Source organism: Adiantum capillus-veneris, chromosome 24, assembly GCF_014529385.1.
Source record: "Adiantum capillus-veneris isolate H3 chromosome 24, ASM1452938v2, whole genome shotgun sequence".
NCBI lineage: Eukaryota > Viridiplantae > Streptophyta > Polypodiopsida > Polypodiales > Pteridaceae > Adiantum > Adiantum capillus-veneris.
This window is the reverse complement of record NC_140954.1, coordinates 127983201-127994956: the sequence shown is the minus strand read 5'-3', so window position 1 is coordinate 127994956 and position 11756 is coordinate 127983201. Positions and strand designations below refer to the sequence as shown.

At 42.5% G+C, this 11756-nt stretch overlaps 1 protein-coding gene across 2 annotated transcripts; it reads right to left on the bottom strand.

Moving 5' to 3' along the window:
* Positions 1-4900: 4900 nt before the first annotated feature.
* LOC147427116 (putative glutathione S-transferase GSTU6) lies at positions 4901-9953 on the bottom strand. Of its 2 annotated transcripts, XR_015186172.1 has the most exons (3): positions 9536-9953; positions 8994-9452; positions 4901-5147 (listed from the first exon to the last, which is right to left on the bottom strand). XR_015186172.1 is itself a non-coding variant. In XM_086498341.1 (2 exons), the coding sequence occupies exons 1-2, from the start codon at positions 9857-9859 to the stop codon at positions 9081-9083; spliced, it is 696 nt and encodes a 231-aa protein (XP_086354467.1). In that variant the 5' UTR covers positions 9860-9953; the 3' UTR covers positions 8937-9080. The 2 variants fall into 2 exon arrangements, 1 of the variants encoding a protein (XP_086354467.1); XM_086498341.1 differs by lacking the exon at positions 4901-5147 and having other exon boundaries at positions 8937-9452.
* Positions 9954-11756: the final 1803 nt, after the last annotated feature.

Genomic DNA, 11756 nt, shown 5'->3' with positions numbered 1-11756 from the left:
TTTGAAATAAAGGAAGTTTTCTTGAATAGTGTATTCGAGGAATGTGTGTACAGAATTATCAAGCATGTGCAACCATGTCGTTTTGAAGTCATCATCATGTGCATAAGTGTCAGGCATAGTGTCAAATGAAGTTCCCGTAATGGTTGATAGATGATTAAGTGAGGGTCTTCGACTCAAAGCATCGGCTACAACATTTTCTTTACCAGGTTGGTATTGAATGTTGGGCTGAAAACTTTGAATAAAAGCGGCCCACTTAATATGTCTATCATCTATTAAGGGCTGAGAAAGTAAATATTTGATACTTTGTTGATCAGTTTTAATGATCAAGTCAGTACCCATTACATAGTGTTTCCAAATTTTCAATGCATGTACCACATCAGTCAACTCTTTATCATAAGTACTGAACTTTGTTTCAGACGGTTTGAATTTACGACTTTCGAAAGCAATTGGATGGTTATCTTGCATAAGGACTGCACCGATACCTTTCCCACTAGCATCAGTGACTACCACAAAGAATGGTCTTTCAAAATCAAGCAATTGCAATACAGGTCCATTAGTCAAAGCATGTTTAAGTGCATTAAATGAGATTTCTTGCAAATCAGTCCATTCATAAGGCGTGTTTTTCTTCAACAAGAGAGTCAAATAATGTGCTTTGTGAGAAAAATTACGAACAAATTTCCTGTAATAGCTACAAAGACCAATAAAAGATCGTAGCTCGTGCAAGTTTTTGGGTCTAAGCCAGGATTGAATGGCTTCAATTTTCTTTGGATCGACATGTATTCCCTTACCCGATACAATATGTCCCAAATATTCAATTTCAGATTGGAAAAATGAACTCTTGTCAGGATTCAAATACAAGTGATTTTGTGCAAGCAGATCAAATACACGTGTTAAATGTTGCTTATGCTCTTCTTCAGATTTACTGAATACCAAAATGTCATCAAAAAATACAATCACAAAATCTTGATGGTCAATGAAAATGCTATTCATCATGCGTGTGAATGTAGCTGGTGCATTTGTCAAACCAAATGGCATGACAAGAAATTCATAGTGCCCAGTTTGTGTTCTGAAAGCAGTTTTGTAGACATCATGTTCAATTTTGCACGTGTCAATTTTGCTAAAGATGTGTGCCCCTTTTAGTTTGTCTAGTAGATCATCCACTCTGGGAATAGGAAATCTATTCTTAATGGTGATCTTGTTTAAAGCCCTATAGTCGATACACATACGAAAGGTTCCATTTTTCTTCTTGACAAGAAGTACTGGAGCTCCGTATGGTGAACTACTAGGTCAGATTAGGCCTCGGTCAAGTAAATCAGTGATTTGAGTTTGTATTTCCCTGTGTGCGGTAGGATTTACACGATAAGGTGCTCTACAAGGAGGTTCACTACTCGGTATGATGTCAATTTTGTGGTCTTCGGGGCGTGATGGTGGAATTCCAGGTGGCAGATCATGCATGAAACAGTCTTTAAATTGTGAGAGAAATTCATCGTGTGTGGAATTACGTGAAGTTTCAGTTTCATCAGAAATTTGATTTACCAAGACTAGATATGTTTTCCCCTGTTTTCGAGTTGCTCGTTTGGCTTGAGTGTGAGAGAGGAGTGGAAATTTTTGTTGTGCCAGTGTTGCTTGGATGGAGAAAGTTTTATTATTATGAGTGAGAGACATTGTACGTGTTTTATGATTAATCAATGGGTCAAATTCGTGACGAAATGGTATTCCCAAAATCATATCGAGTCCATGCAATGGTGCTACTAAAAATGTACGTGCTTGTGTGAATTCACCAATGCAAACTTCAATAGTGACTTGAGTTTTACAATTAAAACGTTGATTATTAAAAACAGTTTTGACCTTGTGAGGTGATAAAATTTCAGAGAGTGATAGTTGTTGTGCCAATCGTGTGGAAATGAAATCATGGCTACTACCATCATCTAGCAGAATGGTGACATTTTCATCCTTAACAGTGCCTTGCACTTTAAACAAAGTGTGAGGAGATATAGGAGTACCTGAGGATGGGTTGTCATCGTTATCATAATCAGGATCATATCCCTCACCGTAGTTAACTTCCACTTCATTGTTGTCGGGTGTAGCATCTTCGATGAGGTTAAGAGTAGCTCCGTTGGGGCGGTTGTTGTTGAAGGGTTTCTGATTTGAATTCCTGTTGACTCCATTTGAATGGCCATTGGATTGACCATTGCCCTTAGCATGACCATTTGGGCACTTATCTGCATAGTGACCATACTGAAAGCATTTAAAACACTTCACCTTTTTGTTACCATTAGAAGTTGGAGGAGAACGTTGGTTGAAAGAATTTTGGTTGCCTCGTTGCTGGGTGTTGTTGTTGTTGTTGCTCGTATGAGGTTGAGCAGTGGTAGGAGGATTGTCAAATCTTCGTCTTTTGAAAAAAGTACGGCTTTGGTGTTTATTTATGTCAAAGTTATGAGAAAAAGGAGGTCTCTTGTTGCGGTTAGTGTTAGCAGGTTGATCAGTGTGAGAGGAATGTCCACCTTTCTTCTTTTCTGCGTTGAGAGCCAAGTTAATGGCCTTTGACAGAGAATCTGGTTTGAACATATCTACCTCAGCAATAATTTGTAGTTCCAAGGCTGATATGTACTTTCGCTTCAGTTCAATTGCTTGCAATTGAATTAGACAATTCCAAAAACGGTCAATGTAACCCTATACATCTTCATTTCTACCCTGTCGAATTAAATCCCATTGACGTCGTGCTTTAGCTTTGTATTGTGTGGGAAAAAATTGGGGCAAAAACACTTTTTTAAATGCATTCCATGTGCGTGGTCTTCTTCCATGTTGTTTGGTGGCGTTCCACCACAATGCAGCGCTGCTAGTGAGATGATTGGATGCACACTTTACCATTTCATGCTCGGGAAAGTCTTCATCATGAAAATAGTCATCTAGTTGACTAACCCATGCTAGAACCATACTAGCATCTTTAGTACCATCAAAATCTTTGAAAGTGAAGGCTTTTTTTGCTAATTTTGTTTTTCTTGGGTGCCGGTGCAGATTCGGTGCGTGCAGAATGCAATAATTTATCTTCAAGTTCTTGCCTTCGCATGCGTTCATATGTGAGTGACTGCTGCAAATTTTGAAGCTGCTCTACAATCGTGGGTGCATGAGGAAGATGTGCCATGATGGCGTGCTTTTTTTTAAAAATATAAATAAATAATTAATTAAATGGTAATGCTTAAAAAGGCTATTTGGTGATATTCACAGATGCAATATGCGGAATAAAATAAAATAAATAACAGAAATATAATGTACTTAGCTGAAAAAGAGCGGTGGCGTCCAGTCCAGAATGGCGGTGTGCTAGGAAATTGCCAGAGAAGAGACAGTTCGATTGTGCGTCAGCTAGCCGGTCGAATTTTGTAGCATCCGATCTCCCTTACCTCCAAATGATAATATAATTGATAATTTTACTATATGATCACGGCCCGATCCGCGCCCTGTGTTGTAGCAGATAATTGCTAATGATGCGCGGCTTTTGATTGCCGCCTGCTGTAATATTTGGATAGGATTCTTGAAATATAATCGGCCGTATAAATTAAGATGACTGGCAATTTCAAATGTTGTTGGAAGCCAACCGAAGCACAATTTAACTTCGTCTTCAGTGGGGTACGTGGACTTTTTCAATGGCCGAAGAGTCAGGAGGTATGATTGCCATTAGGCGGCCAAGGTGGCATGTGAAAGGTCATTTGGAGGGTTGTGGTTAAAAAAATTGGGTAACTATAGTGGGTGGCCAGCCTAGTAAGTGAGGCCTTACTTTTGGGAGCCTAAATTTGAAAAGGCCTGCATGGCAGCGAGTACATAGACGAAGACAGCGCCGTAGGGGAAGATGGGGATTGGCAGGTCGGTGTAGGCCTCGGCTGTGCACTTGCTAGGAGGCAAAGTTACTCCCTCGGGCAAGGCGTCCCTTTTGATGTTGGCTTCGACTGTTTTCGAGCAGGTCGACAAGGCAGCTTTTGGTCTGCAGGTGTTGTTTCCCACGCGGTCTCGGCAATTGTGTTAGAAGCCAAGAAAATTTTGTTTGAGAGCTAAACTTGCTGTTAGGCAGCCCTTCCCGCAGCAGAATTGAACCGGTGGAGTTTGGGGATGAGGAAGCTCAAGGCAAGGCAAATTACCAAATTTGAAAATTGCCAATCGTTCGAAGCCAAAACCCGTCCGATTCTCCAAGCTTTTTACCTTCTTCTTGCCGATTTCTTTTTACCCAATTCAACTTCTCTTTCAAAGTCGTAATTGAAGCTTCTCGATTACTTTCAATTCCGAATAGGTTCACCTTCTGGTCCGTATCTTCAAATATACTCAAGATTAGCTAATGCTTGAATTTAGCTGTTGAACATACCCGTTCTTGTTCGTCCTGAAGTGGAAACTAGAAGCCGGTTGCCAAAGAGTTGCCTATTGGCCGACAATTGATGCCCAAACAAAATTTCTTTTGCAAATTCAATCAATTAGTTTTGGAATTTCCACAAATCCTTGAATCTTTGAATTGCAAGGTTGATGAATTGCAATTGAAATTTTGTCAATTAGAGGAACACCTTAGAACGGAAATCTAGTGCCGATTAATCCTCGAACCTGACGCTCTGATACCACTGTTGGAAGAAGAGAGATCGACCACTTAGAATATTCAACACAAGCTTTCAAGCCATCACCATCAAACTGTCCACCTCTTCTTCCAATTTCCAAGCACACACACTCACCTAGACTATGACACACACACACACACAGTAAACATAGAATTGACATAGACATGCTTGTAAGAGAGTGTAAGAGATGGAGACTAGATTAGAGAGTACACAGCAAATAACCATAGCTTAAGAGAGTAGAGAAGAGAATCTGCAAGAGAAAGGCCTAAATATACCCCCAAACATTCCAGGGCACCTCTCTTGTGGAGTTGGTATTTAATATATTACTTTGAGTTTAAGGTGCCAAAAATTGAGGCCCCTCTTTTACAACCACTTTGCTTTTGTAAATGAGTGAAGCTCATTAGTTCTTGCATGACCCATAAGGGGAGTTCCCACTACAACTATTTACAGAGCCATAGTGGCTTATTGAAATGATGTTCTAAGATACTGTGCAAATATAAAATGGCCAAGAGTAGTTGCCGTCGCCTCTTCATCAACTCCCCGCATTCCACTCTACAAAATCATCATCAAATCAATTAGTAAAGTAAATAGACAGCACATAATTAACCATTACGCCAAGCTATCCCAATTGCAGCTAACCACTACAACAGGAGGGTGCCCAGCCTCGTAACATACACTAAATCCCCTCTCTCTTGATGCAAATGTTGCCAATCCCTCCCACTACAATGCTACCAAGTGCTGACCCCCCTCGATAGTGACCTCTTAGTGCCTTTTTATAGGTGGAGGCTCCTTTGGGTTTAGGGTAGTCTGATTAGCTTAGGGTCCTAATCAGGGGGAGACAAAGCAAGGGGGGTGGGTCGCACATGGTTGACCCTTGCTTTGTCTTAGGAGGATTTAAAAAACTAAAAACTCTTAGGTGGGCCTTTGTGACCATCACTTAGAGAGAAGTGACAATTTACAATTCGAGTTTTTATAAGATTTTGGCTTGAACTAGAAGAAAATAGTGACAACCTACGGGTATTACTGCAAAGATGCATCGTGGACGAGATGTTAGCGAAGGGCGAGCCTTGCGAGTGCGTCGGTGTAGCGTGTTCACCAGTTTCGGGGCATGCCTTTGTCCTCTTTAGTGTTTTTTTCGCGCGAATTGGCCGTCATTCTTCTTTGGGCGTCGATGTGGAATCCTTTGTTTTTTTTATATTTTTTGTGGGTGCGTATGATGTGCGTGTATTGTGTGTTTATATGTCTGCACGTAGACATGTGTGCTAGTGTATGCGCCATGGGTTGTGTGTGTGTGTGTAGAATGTGCGAGAGTGTTTATGTAAGCGTCGAGGGCATGTGAGTGTGGGAACAAGGGAGAGAGTGATTTATATGTATATATTTATATATATTTAAAAAAAATGTTTTTACATGCAGCTTCTTACAAAGAACAGGGGGGGGGGGGGGGGGGGGGATTGGCAAGGATGATCATGGATATACAGGTTCGGATTTGTTTTTTGCGAAATGCATGCACACTAGGTGTTATGAGTCCTAGTGTTAAGCAAAGGCTGATTTCGAGCGGCATGCATATTCATAGCATTAGTGGCTTATGAAGAATTTTGCACTCCATGTGCAGTATCTCGCTGAGTTTACTTTTCGGTCTACCAATCACCAATAGAGGTCATGGCTCGGTTTGGGTGCTTGTGGATCTTTCAAGTTAACCACGATGGTTATTCAGCCGATTGTTGATTCCTCATCAATGTTGTACGATATTGTGATCCCCGTTTACCAGCCATCTGGAAAGACTGTCTGTAAACCTTGGGGGAAACACACCTCAGTACTGTCAGTTATCCAAGGGGATATGCAGATTAAAAAGTGTAATCTTGTGCTAAAAGATATGCAAAGTGCGTATATTAGCACCAAGCAATCCAATTAATAAGCATTTATGGCTCTACTTGGAGTTTTCTTACCATAAGTTAAAGCATGTTTGTGACTAGGTGTAGTCTCTTTATGTATAAATCAAGTTCTCAATCTTGAACACTAGTTATGGTGGGGTTGTTTACGGCTGAAATTGGAAAACAAGTCAAGGATTTAAACTTGGTTGATGAGTTATGTTAGCAAGTTACTTTCATGGAAAGTGAAAAGAGATACTCTTTAGGGTTTATCTTTGTGTGATGGCTCGTTTTGAATACTCATGTGTGTTCCAAATGGAGTCTACACACTATGATTGGATAGGAATCGGTAACACAAGATGGTTGCAAATGGACAACAATGGGAAAAATCAAGATGTTACTCTTGGTTTCATTGAACCTCCTGCAGAACCGTGTTCCGGTCAACCAAACAACTAGATCTATGAAGGATGCCACTATAAAAAACATTAGGGTATCATCACTCTTGTTTTTGAGGACGACAACGCTTCTCCAAGGGGGGAGTAATATCATGCCAAGGGTAGGATCAGGCATAGCGAAGGGCCACGACGGACATGCAGTAAAGGGGGTCCCTAGGGGGTCCCTATATTTAGCAGGCCAAGGGTCTATATATGGCATGGCTGGGTGGTGATGAGCATGCTCCAATTCCCTATGCCTTTCAACTCATTTCGTGGGCCGCTACTTTCAGCCTTGCCCTCACCAAGCCGAGTGTATCGTGATAGTGTCTCCGACCTTGAAGATTTGAGCCTTGAGTTTTTCCAACTGAGAGGAGTGTCGCGCAATCCTATCAGCTCCAACATTTGAGTTCAAGCATCCCATTAAGATCCCATTCATACAAGATAGTAAAGGAAGTCCCAATGTCTTTCTTCGGCACCCTAATCACACGCAAGAGATTCCTCGCAAGAGTGGATGCACCACGAAAGGATCCCACCGGGTGCCAAGAAGCAAGGATTACTACCCTCGAGGCTTATCTCTAGGAGCTGATTTGAGAGAAAGGAGGTAAAGGAGATGACAGAGGTAGAGAGCCAATATCTGCACGCAAAATCCAAAGGTATTGAAGCCTCCCTTACCGAGATCATGAAGGCAATGAAGGAAGTTAATCAAGAGACACACAACAAGATAGACACCAAGATAGACACCAAGCCTCCTTCCCCAGTGCATGTAACGAAGGTTGTAGAATTGGCCACCATGCTAGGAACTTCTCTAAGGTAGTGATTGTTAGCAAATCGGTGGTCAGGTCCACTTGGGGCCATGTTTTGAGAGATGACAAGCCACCTACAAATGCAGGCACATCGAAGGAGGGTGGATTTGATCGTGCTATAACTGAGGATGAGATGATAGAGGATCAAGTTCACCCTATAGCACAAAACCAAGAGGAATATAAAATATCCCACATAGAATGGAAATTTCTTTTAAAAAAGAAAAAAAAGAAACAAGAATCATAAACATGGCTAGGTTACACGATAGCTAGAAAAGGTTATTAGGCAGCTCTTTGCAATGACAAATTTGTAAAAGTACTGAGTGAACCTAGATCATTGTCATGATGACCAAACCATACCTTTTGAACATCAAGGAACAATATGCCAATAAGTAAGCTAACTTGCTCTAAGCTAGCAATGGTACTTCTCACATTCGCATTAAGTGTACTAACTTGTTCTCAGCTCTTGCTATCCATCAATAACCAACCAACCCTCCCCATTGAGGATTGAGATCCTCACATTCCATCATCTAATCCATACTATTGTTGCTACTAGGTGAAAGGAGGGTTTTTTGTTGTCATGTGTAGTTAGTGACTCAACGTAGGGGACTTGGGCCTCATTCAAGCAATGCAATTGTACTGGATGTGGATGTCCCAACTTTCTTACTCATTTATGTCAAAGACATAAACACATCCAATGCATTGAAAATAGCATGAACATAATTGTAACTGCCCTATGCATATATCAATATTATTTGTCAAAACTCAAATTTTGGTCAAGTCTTTTGACGGTGGTCTACCGATAAGTTTATATCTATATGTAGGTGTGCATTACGTAAGGAATAATCCCTAGTTTTACACTAGTTGCATATGCAACTATAGTCTCTCTCTCTCTCATGATCATAATTAGTCTCTCTATGGAGTGGATGGTATGTTACATTATGATGATGATGGAGTGACAAAGAGCTTGGAGCTCATGAGCCCTAGCATGGTGAATACCTGTGTGGTGCAAGAGCGGCCATGTTGTCGCAATGATGCTGGTTGCACGACCATGGAAGATCTCTCTTCCCCACTCTTTGTTCTAAAATAATCATCTTTTTAAACTTCAGCTTGTTAAAGGTCAAACTTATTAGGCAACTGGGATATATACTACAATCAGGATTAGTTATAGGGGCATATAAAATGGTCCAAATTTGTTATGATCAAATAAAACCGATTTTGCAATCTAGAAACTTGATATGTTGATAGAAATCTAGAAATTTTGCAATCTAGAAACTTGATAGAAATTTTGCATACATTATTGTCCTCTTGGAAGTTGTTGATATGCTTTCAAAAATTGCCAATGGAGCAAGGAGCAGGGCCGAGGCCCGGGGGTCTAGGCTTCTAATTGGAAAATCTCGGAAAGACTTCTTTCACGACAAACTCTGTGATTCTGTTAGGCTCTGGAAGCACAGCAACAGCAGGATGCGCCTTGGTGGCCGCGAACCATGCTTCCAAGCGCGGGAGCTTCTTCGCCCAGGGAAGGCTTAGCTGTGCCAGCTCTTCAACGGCCGGCAGGCACACCAGTAGCGGCACCAGCATCACGTCCACCAGCCCCAGCCTTGCGCCCCCGAAGAATGGCCCCTCCCCACCCTTACACTGCATCAGCGCCTGCTCCAACGTGCTCATCACTGCCAGCACATTCTCCTCGGCCACATTCTTCTCCTCTTCCGTCCCCTTGCTTGCCTTCAGCGTTCCGAGCAGCGCATCCAATACCTACACATACACATACATATGTCCCATTTCCATCCTTCGAAACCATAAACGTGTCTTCTTCTCTCTGTATGAAAAATGCTTACCTTCTTGTCCACAAAATCCGCCCAGAAGCGCGCCATTGCCCTCCCGTAGGCGTCTGCAGGGAGCAAGTTGCTACCCTCGGCACCGGGCCAGGCCTCGTCGACGTACTGCACGATGATGCCGGACTCACAGACGGCCTTCCCATTGTGTAGAAGCACGGGAACCTTCTGGTAGACAGGGTTGGAGCTGAGCAGCAGCTCGCTCTTGTTGCTGAGGTCCTGTGGAATGTTCTCATAGTCTACCCCCTTCACCACTAGCGCCACCTCCACCCTCATCACGTAAGGGCTCGCCCACAAGCTCAGAAGCTGCACCTTCTCACCTGCCATCTCTCTGATGCTTAATGTTATTCTCCTCCTCTTGACGCTTGCTTCTCTCTCTCTCTCTCTCTCTCTCTCTCTGTGCCTGCTAATTCTTTCGCGTTGGTTGCTGGCAGTGAGATATGCCCTGCTCTTTTAAAGCGCTTGGGTGAGGTATGTCACGTGTGACGATGGATTAGACTCTTATGATGAGTGGTCAGACAAATATAAAGTAAACTTTGTTGTAGTTTCGTACCCAACTTCCACTTCCAGCTAGTCACTTTTGACTACTTTGTATTTGTATTCTCTGTAAGGCCAACGGGCAAAGTCAAGAGGGTCACATAAGGCCAAGGGCAAACTCAAGGGGGTCAGAGGTCAAGGGCAAACTCAAGGGGGTCAGAGGCCCCGCGTGAAGGGGCGACTTCTAGATGTGGACAAGGGTTTCTAAATAGGGTGGTAGGGTGGATGAAACCTCATGGGAGTTCCCTCAGTCTTGCGTTGGCATCATAGTTAGGCCAATTTTGGGGGGAAGTGCATGGTCCTCTTCAGTTGTGTGCATGCGTTTGCATGCTCATGCAACACTAGAGCCGTGGAGAAGAGCCCTTAATAGGTAGGGAAGGCTTGGCCGAAAAAAAACAAGGCATGTGCAGAGCCGCTTGCGATGAGGATGGAGCAAAGTCGACCTCCAAAAAACGTAGAGTGGATGGGCTTGACGTGAGCACGAGGCCGAAGGGACCAATTTTCGTCACATGCTACACGGCTAAGGAGCAACATGCAACATGCTCTCTCTCTCTCTCTCTCTCTCTCTCTCTCTCTCTCTCTCTCTCTTCTTCTCCAGCCACATAGCTGACCACAGGTAGGCTTTTCTTTTCAAACTCAAACGCCCAAGGCCATAAGGCCTTACGGAAATTTAGTTTGCATAAGAGAGGGTATCCACGGACACGTTCCCCCCCTCATTCCATCGGTCCTTGAGTCGGCCTCAAATCTTGGCAAGCCGTCGTGTTAGAGGAAGCAACAGATGACGCAACAGAGAAATTTCAAAATACACAGAAGTTATATGCATCTTCTAGTTGGAAGCCAAGGCTAGTTGATCGAGGAATGGTTATACAGCTGCGAGGAATTTCCAAGGAACATGTTATCCAACCAAGATACGCATCAAGATTTGGGGATGGATTCGAAGACTGTGTACGATAGAATCATGTTGGATTCTATCCACATGCATGCATGACTATCCAAGGGTTATAGTACTCAAAGAATCTTACGGAATTTCGTATCGATCGAAGAACCTTCGGCGTGTTGCAAGGCATATTGATACATCCAAAAAGTGTTCAAGTACTCATGTTTTTTGCTTCAATTTTGCATTGATTATGCAATCATCTGCATGTTCTTTAGGGTTGTGAATTCCGACTTGTGCAATGATTATCGCCCAAGGGTATGTCGGCCTTCACCACGCATGGATTGATTGTCGTTACATCATAGCTGTTATTGAAGCTAGCCAATTCCATTTATCTGCATGGAATATGTATTAAACGGTTGTGGATTTAAACAAAATTTAACCACTTTCAAAGCTCCTCTCAAGCAGAGAGAGCACACAATATCCTGACAAGCGTCAATAGGTTTGAATTATAGTAAGGCTAAGACCGATGCAGGATTCTATGATGCTCCTCAAATTTAAACAAGGTTGCCTAGCAGTAAATGCAAGTACAGGAAAGGCATGTGGCTTGCACGGTAAACCTGTGACTAGTATGGCTCAGGTACTCGATAAGGCCGACCATTAACTACAATTCCACGAAGCTCTCAAGCAAGTTGCTAGGGCCTGACTTATAACATTAAGTGGCCTAATAACTTTTGTGTAGCGGAAATGAGCATGAACATAGTGGGCATTTCATTAGAATAGATTCCTAATGAGAATTACAAGAGTGCTTGG

Excerpts from the sequence above, each read along its gene's own strand:
- LOC147427116 (XM_086498341.1), bottom strand. The coding sequence starts at position 9,859 with ATGGCAGGTGAGAAGGTGCAGCTTCTGAGCTTGTGGGCGAGCCCTTAC. Across the intron at positions 9,453-9,535 it reads CGGATTTTGTGGACAAGAAG|GTATTGGATGCGCTGCTCGG; the intron begins GTAAGCATTTTT and ends GTGTATGTGTAG.